General features: G+C 41.1%; 2 protein-coding genes across 3 annotated transcripts; both read left to right on the forward strand.

Annotated features, from left to right (window-relative positions):
- Nucleotides 1-1,995: 1,995 nt before the first annotated feature.
- Nucleotides 1,996-8,067, forward strand: LOC120295696. Of its 2 annotated transcripts, none has more exons than XM_039317051.1 (3): nucleotides 1,996-2,723; nucleotides 2,821-3,560; nucleotides 7,872-8,067. In XM_039317051.1, exons 1-2 carry the CDS (start codon nucleotides 2,283-2,285, stop codon nucleotides 2,926-2,928), a joined length of 549 nt encoding a protein of 182 aa, XP_039172985.1. In that variant the 5' UTR covers nucleotides 1,996-2,282; the 3' UTR covers nucleotides 2,929-3,560; nucleotides 7,872-8,067. The 2 variants fall into 2 exon arrangements, with proteins under 2 accessions (XP_039172985.1, XP_039172986.1); XM_039317052.1 differs by lacking the exon at nucleotides 7,872-8,067 and adding an exon at nucleotides 6,027-6,935.
- A 3,308-nt stretch (nucleotides 8,068-11,375) lies between these two features.
- On the forward strand, nucleotides 11,376-11,762 carry LOC120295642 (vacuolar iron transporter homolog 1-like). The gene has a single exon (XM_039316930.1). The coding sequence runs from the start codon at nucleotides 11,376-11,378 to the stop codon at nucleotides 11,760-11,762; it is 387 nt and encodes a 128-aa protein (XP_039172864.1).
- The last annotated feature ends 1,325 nt before the right edge of the window (nucleotides 11,763-13,087 follow it).

Here is a 13,087-nt window from a genome sequence, read left to right on the forward strand (position 1 = left end):
TGTAATCCTTGAATTTTCATAATGAATTTTGCTTCTTTTCTCCCCATGGTTTTTCTCGTAAGGATTTTCCATACAAATCTACATATTCTTTTATTCTTCTCAATTTTAATTTTGTTGTAGTTTTCAAATCGGATCATAAAATTGAGCCGCCTAATGGTTGTAGTTTTACAACTTAACATAGCTACATTGAAAATGTATTAGATCGTTTTGGTATGAAAGATACCAAACCAATAAGTACTCCTCTTACTGCTTATTTTAGATTATCAACTAGTTTGTGTCCACGTACAGATGAGGAAATAGAATATATGTCATATGTTCTATACTCTAATGTAATTGATAGCCTTATGTATGCTATGGTTTGCACTCAAATTCAAGGATACATCTATCAGTCCTATGGAGCCTGAAAATGACCATTGAATGAAGTGAACAAGCAAGATGACATGCTTCCTGTTTCAAGACATTTAAATTTCTTTATTGCTGTGGCTAACGATATATCTCTGCCCATCTAAGTTCTAATATCCAATCATGCCGAATGTAACAACTAGAAAACAAAATTTTGATTCAATGCATCATCAAATTTGAAAGAAATATGGTGGAGATAATACTTATAATCCCAACAATGTCCCTCCGCAGGTCAGCATCTGATACAAGTAAGCTTGTAACTATTACAATTACAAAAATGCTAAGAACAACCCAGAGCAATTCCATCTTTTCTGTTTATCTGCATATATCACATAGAGAACTATATATTCCAACCGAAAAAAGATGCATCCGTGGAGTTCATCGTCACCATCATGTTATTACTCGATATTAGCAGCGTGCTATACCATGTGCAAAGCAAACAGTTCAAGAGAGCATATATATAAGACAGCCTAGAGAACTGCTCCGTCAACTGGTTTCTGATGATTCTTCTAAATGTTGGTATAGGTTATACGAATAGGCCAATAGTAAAGATGTTACCTAATCGAACCAAAAACAGAGCCGAGAGAAAAACAACGCGACGGATCGTGCACGAGACAAAGCAATCGAGCCACAGAGAGCAATCCAAGAGAGAGAGTGATAGATCGTGCTCGAGACAAAGCAAACAAGAGAGAGGAATAGAGAGAGAACCTGATCCAGCGAGCCCAATCCAGAGAGAGAACCACCGATCGAGTAAACAAGAGTCCAATCTCTGAGAAAGAATCAGATCCTCACGATCTCCAACCGCCGACGCTTGATCTCCAATCGCTCGCCAATGGAGGAAAACCTTCACCGATCCAGTGAGCCCGATCCAGAGAGAAGATCAGTTAAGCGCAAGCGTCGTCGCCGATGTCACCAATCATTCTTAAACCGAGAGAGAAATCCGTCAAAAAACTCTCAGAAACACTGGAATTGAGAGCGATTGAGAGGGAGAGACCGGTTCTCTGGTTTTCGTCAGAGATTCGAGACCCCGTCGAGAGAGTGATCGAGAGGGAGAAACCGGTTCTCTCATTTCCGTCGGAAATCCAAGAAATCTTCAAGAGAACGCCTCCGATCCGGCGAAGAGAGAGACGTTAGTGTCGTTGCCCTTGCTGTAACCGCCACCATTTTTCCTGATGTCCCCGCAATCGAGCGAATCCGAGAGAGAATCCGAGAGAGCCCGAGAGAGTGAGTGTGTGTGTTTTTGAGCGAGCGCGGGAGAGAGGGAGAGAAAAGGTTGTCCATAGAGTGAAAACGGATTAGTCGAATCCCCCTTTTCTTTTTTTCTCTTTATATATTTTCAGGTCAGATCAGATCTCAGCCCTTGAATTGAACTAAGGGCTAGGATTTGATATTCCTAGTTTAAGAGTTCTCCTAATTGAGCACATGCCTATTTCAACGGTCATGATGCATTATTGATGAACGGCGACGATTAATTGCAAATTAATAGGGGTTTTTCTCTTCTTCTTTTTAATCGAGTAAACATCAGATGTCAACAAAAGTAAGAGAGGAAAAAAAAAGGGTAGCAAGGATGAAGCAAGGACGAAAAAAATTTACCCTCGCGGTCTAGGGTTTGCAGACGCGCACGCACGACTTACTTCTCCCTCTCGTTTGATGGCCATTGAAGATTCCGGGCGCATTTTGGAGTTAGAGAGGAACATAGCCGTGCCGCTATTGACCGCCAGTTTTCCCCCCTTTGGCTCTCCGTTTACTCTGGTCGGTCGAGACGCTTAAGCTCGCGTTCCAGATCGCCGGCGACCCGCGATCTGGAACGTCCGGTCTCCGGCCGCGCGGCGCGGGGGCGGGGGCGGTGCGGTATCGGTGACGCGGCGAGGCCTCCGCGTATGACGCTAGGCGAGGTACACCTGGGCGGTCCCGGTAGCGGCATGGGGGATGAGGCGAGAGGCGATTGCACGGATTCGGTCATTTGCGTCGTTGCGGGGAAGGACGCGGACGCGGACTTTGCGGACGACGGTTTGGCCGGCGTGGGTGCCGATTCGGGTGGCGGTTTGTCGGTTTCACAGGGTGGCGGAAGCGGCGTCGGTTCGTTTCGTGAAGCTATGGCGACCGGTTGTTCTTACGTAGAAAACAGAGAGAGGCTGAAACTTCGACTGAGACTTAGAGAGAGGGTGGCGACTCCGGTCGGCGACGCTTCCGTTTCTGCCTCGGTTTTCGGGCTGAAGGGGGCAACTACAGGAGTGTCGTCCTGCAGAGGCCCAAGTCGTCGGGCTACGTGCTCTGTTCTGCTCTGCTTCATGGCCGAGAGCCTGAAGCGAACGACGACGGTAACAGAAGTTTTAGCCATCAATCCAGTTGCCAATCTATCAATAAGTGGATGGAGGATTTCAGTTAATGATTGATAATGTCCTTCTTTGAGGGTAGCGTAAATTGGAATTCGAGAAGCGTAAAAGTCCACTTGCCATGGGTAGCGAAAATTTGAGGGTCTCAATAGCCATGATGAGAATCAATGAGTGGATGGATCCAGCTTAGCCGATGGTAATCGTGTCTACTACCCTCGTCAATCACATATCTTATGGTTGCCGAAAGCTTAGCAGCAACCCACCTTTGTGCTAATGCTTCTGTTCGTAACATGGTGAAGGTTAATAGGTCGTTTTCATTCTTAGTCAGTGCCCAACTTTTGGGCAGCTTTAAGTAATTTATTTGTGAGTGCAGAAGAAGAAAACTATGCTATATGTACTTCTTGAAATGTTGTGATGCCTTCTTTGTTGCGAAGAGACGCTCCAGTTGCATTTGACCAAAGCGTACTGACAGTGGGTCCTGAGAAGGATGACATAAGAGCTTTCAGAAATTTTTTATCATGAAAAAACGAGGTTAGATGAAAAAAAAAAGAGATTGGAGGGAACAAAAGGGTGTTATTGGAGGGACTGGTTTCGTGGCTTTTTTTCTGATCAAGCTTTTGCTTGAGAAGGGCTATGCTGTGTATACCACTGTTAGGGACCCAGGTCTATTGAGTTTATGTCTGATGCCGTCGGTCTTGATGCTGGCGTGCATGATTCTTGTCAACATTATGTAGCATAGCCCTGATATTGCCCAAGCAGTCCACGACCTTTGTGCCCGACGTTGAGGAAGCTGAGACTCCGAACCACAAGATCAAGCGCAAGGTATGGATCTTATTGTATATTTCGAAAGGTTTCGGCTTATACAATGTTGTTGATTCCGTTCCAAGAATTGTTTTTTCCCTTTCAATCCTAGTTTATGTGCTTTTGATACCTCCATACTCGATTTGCTCTCATTTATTGGATTGTTAGAGAATGTCATTACATGCATGGGCTAATATGTAGTGCTCTATTTATGGAGGCGATATAGAGATATTGAATGGGTTTTCAGGTGTCCCTTGGTTGGTTCTAATGTGTTTTATTTGTTGTCCTTGCCCCTCATAGATTTGATTATATGGAATAGCATAAATGAGCCAAGAGAATAGGATTGCATTGATTTACTAGTTTGATGTATGTATTTTATCGAGGATGAAAATTTGATGATGCATAATTTCGATTAATTACCTTTTGAAATATTCTTTTGAAATATTCTTGAAGTGGGGTTATGTCCGAAGGGGACTTTGGAACTAATATGACTAGAATCATTGAGATTAGGAAGTATCTGACTTTCAATTTCAAAATGAAAAATTTGGATGAAACAGATACTATCTTAAGTATTAAAATTAAAAATAGTGGGGGTTATTCTTTGAGCCAAAGTGATTACATGGATAAGATGTTGTATAAATTTAAACATCTTGTTTTCAAATATGTAAGTACTCCATTTGATTCCTGGTGGAGAGTTTTTATTGTGAGTGCTTTGGGTCTTTAATGTATGCGATATGTTATACTAGACCTGATATTACTTTTTGTATATGTAAGTTGAGTAAATACTAGTAATCCAATATAGAACATTGGAGGGTTATCTTATTGTTCTATAATAATCCGGCTATATTAGAAAGATATACCGATGCTAGTTGGATTACAAGTGTGAGAGATAAATAATCCACTAATGGATTAATTGTCACATTATGTGAAAGTGTTGTTTCTTGCTCATCCAAGAAACAAATGTGCATAATTCACTCAATTATGAAAGAACATGACCTGAACTGGCGTGTTAGGTGAAAAATATCCTCCAGTTCTATGCATGTCTGTCCCTACCGGGGCCAGGTTGTCTGGTGGCCAGGGAAAGAAAATCATTGCTTAATAGCAAGTGGGAAAGAGGTTGATAGATTAGGAATTTGTTATTGGATATCAAATTATGGCCTACTCATATACTTCTTATTTCTATCAACTGTGATAGTTAGGCTACTTTTGTAAGAGCCTATAGTAGCACCTATAATGATAAGTTTAGACATATTAGTCTAAGATATGAATATGTGAGACAATTAATTAAAGATGGTACCATAATAATTATCTATATGAGGTCAAGTAATAATCTAGTAACCCGGGTTGAAACCCTTTAATTAAAATCACCAGTAATAGTAACCCGACATTTTTTCTAAAATATCACTAGTTATAAGGTTTAATGGGTAAAAACAAGTTGCGGAATGTAATTGTTTGATACCGTAGCCCTGATATGAGAAATCGATATCATTTGTTACGTTTTGTAGGTTGGATTGAATTCTTAATGAAGTATGGTACAAACTTATAATGTGTTGATAGTAACAGAAACACATAATAGATACTTCACCTATATGAGCTTAGAAGTGGTGCCGCTTCTTACGAAAGTTAGGATTGCTTTCTAGAGAGCTCATGAAACAGAATCAAGCACAAGGCCATAATAGTGTGGAGTAATATAGAACTTCTCACTAAAACAAGAGGTTAATATATGTGTGGTATGTCCGGTTCTATTATATAAAAGTACAAGTTTAAAGCCGAGCTACTTGTTACTTTGATAGAGCTTTGAGATGCTTGCACTAAGTAAATGTTTAATTCGAAAGAGACCTTTATGTATGTATATTAATCTCAAGAAAATTTTGGCTGTATATTTCTAACGTTTTATTTCTTGTTTTTGTTTTATAAAAAAAGTGGGGATTGTTGGTAATTTGTTTATTAAACAAATGAAGAGGTACCTTGTCCCACATCGAAAAGATGTGAGTGCGCAGATGGACGAGATTTGGTATTAACCGACGATAATTTTTTTTTTGTCTTTTCAACGTAATCTTTGAGACGTACTGCTGTTCATTTTGCAACCTTTCATGAAATGTTGCCTTTATTCTTTTTTGCAACTTTTTGAAGAGTTACCTCTATTCGAAAGACATATATAAGTACGTTTGTTTTGAAATCAAACACACATCTTCTTTCATTTTTTCGTTTTTCTTTCGAAAGAAACAATAGCCATTGTTTCCAATTATTTCCCATGAGAAACCCTGGAGAAATACTAGAATTGTTATCTAGTATTCTCATTCGAGACTTTGTTGTATCTTGAAGGAAATTTGCCGTTGACCATTAGCAACTTTGTGGGGCAAATAAATCCTTAAAGAAAGTGATATCACGCTTCAAAGTCCGACTTAATTAGTTGATCCGACTTCATTGTTTTACCCAATTTGAAACCATATTTTTCCCAACAGAAGTTCCCGGTCCTTCTTCCAGCTCGCAAGGCCAAGGTTCAACTCCGTTTCAGAGACATATCAGGACGGGACAGCATGGCGTTTGAGTGCCCGCGGTCCTGGACGAAGTTCCGGGTTCTTCTTCCAGCTCGCAAGCCCAAGGTTCAGCTCCATTTAGCAAGACGCATGTCTGTTTTTCCCAGTTCTTTACTTTCCTCCGATCTGTGAATCTTGATTTCCTCGAGGAACCGAGATTCTGTTAGAAAGGGCCCATCTGAAAGAGTTCCATTGAAACTCCTAGGAAAAAGATTAGGAAAAGAAAAGGGCTCGGGCCTGGGAAAAGACTGGGCCTCGTCGTCTTGTACAAGAGTGTGACTCAGGAAAGAAAGATAGGCGGCTGGTCTAGAGCTTGGAGGGCTACTCTCAGATGATGTGCCAGAGAACGAACTGGTCACTTCGAAGTTTCGAGACTACAAAAGAAAAGAAAGATTCAGAGAACTATGCAGTGAAAAAAATTTGGTGGGTATCTGGGAAAAGGTGATGCTGGATTGTGGTTTGTTTTTGGTGCCATGTAAATGCTGCAAAATTCCTTATCGAGTGAAATGAATTTGCATTTCACCTATCGCGTATATTGTTTCATGATGTAGCTCAATAGGAACAGACAAACCTGCAGTCCTGAGATGAAGATCATTCCCAGCGTAAACATGAATGTAATTGAAAAGGTTGCTCAAAACTCTTGATAGATTCAGATCTGATGTTTGAGTGCCCTGAGATTGAATAATTGTTGACGCTTTGAGTTTCACTATATGAATTTTCTCCTTCTGGCCTTTTCATGAATTTGCTCTATCTAAATGAAGTAGCTTGACTGATCCTTGGGTGTGTGAATAGCAAATCAATGGAACAACAATTCCGGACTCAACTCAAGTGCTCCACCTGTGCCGAGTTGCAGAGAATCTCGAGTTCAATTTTGATCTTCCCTCCCAATGCCAGCCTAGTTCAAGGAACCCAAAAACAAAGAAAGAAAACCACCTTAATCCTTCTGTAGTATGAACCACTCCTGAAGCTTCATTGAGTGATTTGGTGCTAGATTTGCTTTTGTTCATTTCTTCTGCCTTCCGTATCTCAAATCTAAATGAACATTGTAACAAAGAAACAAAAAAACTAGATATGTTTGCTCCCTTGTGAGTTTATTTCTTCAGCAATGAAAATGTTGGTGTGCTGCTTTAACCTAGAAGTATTTGCTATGAAGAAGACACCGAAGAAGCCTGTCTCATCTCGAACTATGAATATTGATATTGTAAAGGCCGAGAGCAAGTGATAGATCCAGAATCGATATGCTAAATGTCAGAAATCGTCACAATGTTCTGATCATTAGTGATGGAGAAGAGAGAAGGAAACCTAGGTCTAAGAGGAGAGATGGTGCAGCAAACATCGGGCAGGAAGTGAACTTCACATCCATTCACCAATTTGGGATTTGATCCACCATCTAAAAGAATGCCATCCCCTCCTGATATGTCTCCACTCCTCCTGGTATGCCATTGGTTTTTGCACCAATAACAAGGAACAGAGCTGTATTCGGCGCTAGTCAGGCTTAGTCAGAGAGAATTTCTCTACTTAGAGAAACTGTAAAGCCATCTACCTTGAATAGCTTTATAGAGAAGTGTCAATTTCGTTTGTGAGATCTACGTTTAGTTTTGGGGCGCGCACTAATCCTTTCGTTTTAATCTTGCATGATCTTAGAATCTGATACGAAGACCTTATATTTTATAGTTGGTATCAGGATTTTTCAAAGAGCTAGCTGGTTTAACAAATATCCACTTTGATTGTCATCCTCCCCTTACCTCTGTTCTGACATTGATTGCTTAAGCCTGATTCACTTCATCTGTAGATGTATTCTGTGGCAATCTCCAGCTAACAAGATGCTTGTGCTATCCATGGCAGTCACTCCTGTTGCATCCTCACTGGAGAGATCAAGCTCCATTCCAACTCATTTACACAACTCTCTCGTCTCCTCTTATCCTCTTTGCTCTGAACCATTCCTTCTACTCATAATACTTCCTTCCTCTTATCCCAGTATTCAACATCAAGGTTATCAAAATTGAGCCCTTTGAATTGGCGAGTGTTGCAATCATGTTATGAAACTTGTGGTGAGGAGTAATACTGATTTTATTTTATTTTTACCCGTAGCTTCAATAATTGTGGAAACTAGGTTTTGTGACGCTTTCATACTGAAATAATTGTAATACTCCTCTTTCACAACATTCACAGCGAGCCTATGAAATTCATCGGCTCGTTGATAAGTTGACTGCCTCTTATCATTTGAGTGGGCCATAATCTGATTGAATTCTTCTTTTACATTCATCTTTGGCACCAAATGACCAAAAGAAAGCTTTTCCACGGCCTCCCGCAAATATACACAAGGCGTGCTTCGTTATAATTTCCCAGTTCCCAAGTTTAAACACTCTTCGGACCGGTGCACCTTGATTCTGTAGAAAATCACTTTTCTTGTTTTTTGAATGGGCGATACACTTGATAATGATGGCTTGTGCAATAACGAGATATAAATGGATTGTTCAAGAAAATTTATTATGGACCATTATCCAATCAGCTTGGTACTACAATAGGCCACACCAATTGCAAAATACCCTCCGAGCAACACCCTACTTACGTACTTCACCGAAGGCCACACCGATCACGAAATACCCTCCGAGCTGCACCCTACTTACGACTTGACCGGAGGCAAATTATTGAGTTTTGCACTCGGTGCGCCAAGGCTGACCAAGGCTATGTTGCTCACCACCATGACCTCCGGCCGCCTCGGCTGGCGATCCTTAATAAATGCAGCTCTTAGAAGCGGCACTGGGGACCCATGGCGAGAGACAACGCAAATGTCCCGCCGCTCGCCATGGCCTTGCAAGGTTCTCTTCACTGTTGCGCTCCTCTCCTCGGCTCGTGTGGCTCCTTCCTGTCCTCCCTTTGGATTTTGGCCACCTCAACATCGTATCGGGAGTAGACCGATACGAGCTCGACGGTGGCCCTTGAGTAGGCCCCGGAGATTAGCCCCGTTGCCCCGACTATGATCATCGTCTCGCTTCCCTTTTCAATGATGCGATGCACACCAAGAAGGACATCATGGCCACTACACTCTCGATTGCGGTGAGCGGGCAACGCCAAGCCTCCGAGCTGGCTTTGATGGCTAGACAAGGCTCGGTTTCAAGATCTTGTGGTTCGGTAGAGGGTGTCGCCATGGAAGTGGTGAGACGAGAGGCTGTGCGCAGAGAGGAACATGAGGGTGTGTGCAAAGAGGACACGCTCCCTAAGAGATGTCATTAATAGAAAATGCCCATCTATTTCTGTTGAACTGTTGTGTTCCCGAACGAAACTAGTTTGGAATAAAACTGTTCTGAACATCCACTAGCTATTTTTATTAATTAATGGAAGTTTGGAACACAACAGAGGACAGAAACTATTGGAACATAACTACTCCGGAACATCCACTAGCTATTTTTATTAAACAATGGGAGTTTGAAATAGAACAGCAGAATAGAATCTAGTTTGGAAAAGAACTGTTTTGGAACATTACTGCTGGAGGGGCTAGTATCACTGGTTCATGTATTGCCTTTGTTTTGTGGATCTAAAATGGAAGACTCCCGTGATATTTTCTAAAGTTACTGATTACCGTCAGTGTATTTTAACCTAACCTTTACTTTTCTAGCATTACTTGTTCTTCAATTCAAGTTAGAGCTCTCCAATTCTTGGCCGTGATGTGTATACTCTTGTAGTTTGTAACTGTACGAGCTCCTAGTTTCTTCAGGCAATCAACTTAGCAATAGATACTTATGCACTTAATGCATTGGTTGCACTTATTTGCAAAATGTACAGTGACACCGCACCTTCTAAAAAACGAGAAAGTTTGAACTGCTATTTTGGCTTCCCATTTAGGTGTATCTTCCTTTCTGTTTAGACAGAGGAATTTATGCACGTGACATGTCAGAGAAAATTGACGGTGACACTAGAAAGCAAATAAGGTGGATAGACGTTTCGCACTTTCTATAGTTTAACTTAGGATCATTTCTATTTCTGAGAGGCTTTTTGATACTTCAAGTAATTACAGGTCTTGTTTTCTCGAAAAGGTCATTAAAGGTCTTGTTCACAACCTTCCATTGGTCCCAAAGCATGGCAACTAGGCATTGTCTTAATCAAGTTGCAGAAAATTCACTTGTTTTCAGTTAGCAATGGAAGCATGTAGCCGATTCCATCATAAACAACAGTTAGTAAAACAGAGTCAAAGATAGATTATTTGGTTGAGATATTTAAAAGCTTGGACTTCCAAAATATGTCTCCATCTGGGGGTTCCAGTCCAAATGTGGCTGTATCCCTTATTTCAATCAACCGTCTTTTTGCTAAGGAAAGCAAGCTGGGGATTCCAGTGTCATAAATAGAAATGAGCCTAAGTTAAACTATAGAAAGTGCTAAACATCTATCCACCTTGTTTGCTTTCCAGTGTCACCGTCAAACAATTTTCTCTGACATGTCATGTGCATAAATTCCTCTGTCTAAACAGAAAGGAAGATACACCTAAATGGGAAGGCCGAAATAGCAGTTCAAACTTTCTCGTTTTTTAGAAGGTGCGGTGTCACTATACATTTTGCAAATAAGCGCAAACAATGCATTAAGTGCATAAGTATCTATTACTAAGTTGATTATCTGAAGAAACTAGGAGCTCGTATAGTTACAAACTATAAGAGTATACACATCACAGCCAAGAAATGGACAGCTCTAACTTGAATTGAAGAACAAGTAATGCTAGAAAAGTAAAGGTTAGGTTAAATTGCACTGCGGTAATCAGTATCTTCAGAAAATACCATGGGAGTCTTCCATTTCAGATCCACAAAACAAAGGCAATACCTGAACTAGTGATACCAGCCCCTCCAACAGTAATGTTCCAGAACAGTTCTTTTCCAAACTAGTTTATGTTCTGCTGTTCTATTTCAAACTCCCATTGTTTAATAAAAATAGTTAGTGGGTGTTCATCGAGCTATTCTGTTCCAATAGTTTCTATCCTCCTGTTGTGTTCCAAACTTCCATTGTTTAATAAAAATAGCTAGTGGATGTTCCGAACGCTTTATTCCAAACTAGTTTTTGTTACCGGAACACGACAGTTCAACGAGAAATAGATGGGCGTTTTCTATTAATGACATCTTTTAGGGAGCGTGTCCTCTCTGCACACACCCTCTCATGTTCCTCTCTACGCATAGCCTCTCGTCTCCCCACTTGCATGGCGACACCCTCTACTGAACCACCAGATCCCGAAACTGAGCTTGTCTAGCCATCAAAGCCAGCTCAGAGGCTTGGCGCTGCCCTACTCACTGCAATCGAGAGTGTAGTGACCATGATGTCCTTCCTGGTGTGCATCAGCATCATTGAAAAGGGATGCGAGACGATGATCATAATCGGGGCAGCGGGGCTAATCTCCGGGGCCTACTCAAGGGCCACCACCAAGCTCATATCGGTCTACTCCCCATACGATGCTAAGGTGGCCAAAATCCAAAGGGAGGACAAGAAGGGAGCCACACGAGCTAAGGAGAGGACTGCAATAGAGAACCTTCCAAGGCCATGGCAAGTGGTAGGGACATCCGCGCTGTCCTCTGCCATGGGGTCCCTAGTGCCGCTTCTAGGAGCTGCATTTATTAAGGATCGCCCCGAGGTGGCTGGAGGTCATGGTGGTGAGCAGCATAGCCTTGGTCAGCCTTGGCGCACCGAGTGCAAAGCTCAATAATTTGCCTCCCGGTTAAGTCGGTAAGTAGGTTGCTTTTGAAGGGTATTTCACGATCAGTGTGGCCTATTGTACTACCAAGCTGATTGGATAATGGTCCGTAATAAATTTTCTTGATCAAGCCATTTATATATGTTATTGCACAAGCCATTATCAAGTGTATCGCCCATTCAAAAAACAAGAAAAGTGATTTTCTGCTCGAATCAAGGTGCACCGGTCTGGAGAGTGTTTAAACTTGGGAACTGGGGAAATTATAACAGAAGCACGCCTTGTGTATATTTGCAGGAGTCCATATATTTGCAGGAGGCCGTGGAAAAGCTCTATTTTGGTCATTTGGTGCCAAAGATGAATGTAAAAGAAGAATCCAATCAAATAATGGCCCACTAAAATGATAAGAGGCAGTCAACTTATCAACTAGCTGATGAATTTCATAGGCTTCCTGTGAATGTTGTGAAAGAGGAGTATTACAATTATTTCAATATGAAAGCATTACAAAACCTAGTTTCCACGATTATTGAAGCAACTTACGGGTAAAAATAAAATAAAATCAGTATTACTCCCTCACCACAAGTTTCATAACATGATTGCAACATTGCCAATTCAAATGGCTCAATTTTGATAACCTTAATGTTGAATACTTGGGATAAGAAGAAGAAAGTATTATGAGTAGAAAGAATGGTTCAGAGCAAAGAGGATAAGAGAAGAAAGTATTATGAGTAGAAGGAATGGTTGAGAGCAAAGAGGATAAGATGAGACGAGAGAGATGTATAAATGAGTTGGAATGGAGCTTGATCTCTCCAGTGAGGATGCAGCAGGAGTGACTGCCATGGATAGCACGAGCATCTTGTTAGCCGGAGAAGAACTTATGTTTGACCAATATCATCCGTTTATCAATGGTACTCTTCAAATGGAAGATTAATGAGATAGACCAGGGACCGGTTTGCGGTTGATCGAAGAATTGGAGTTTATCCAACAAGAAGCTTTCTACTTGAAGTGAATGATGAAAGTTAATGCCATATCTTCTCTCATCAAACTCCGAGGGAGCTTGTGTGATAATTGTAATATTGGGTAACTATTTATCAAGCATAATCAATTTTTGAGTAGATCCTTTTTGAATTTAGACTTGTTAGAGACTATATTGCAGTCAAATTTCGGGGGTTTGGAGTATAGTGGCTAGATGTATGACTAGCCACAACTATCGGGTCAACTAAGAAGGGTTAAGAAATTACAAAATCTAGCAACATCTTTATAACAAAATGCAAATTCTCGTGTTGGTTCTTTTGAAGGTAAGATCTTTTAATCGACTGTAAGTATAACCAAAGGCAAAA

Source organism: Eucalyptus grandis, chromosome 7, assembly GCF_016545825.1.
Source record: "Eucalyptus grandis isolate ANBG69807.140 chromosome 7, ASM1654582v1, whole genome shotgun sequence".
Classification (NCBI taxonomy): domain Eukaryota; kingdom Viridiplantae; phylum Streptophyta; class Magnoliopsida; order Myrtales; family Myrtaceae; genus Eucalyptus; species Eucalyptus grandis.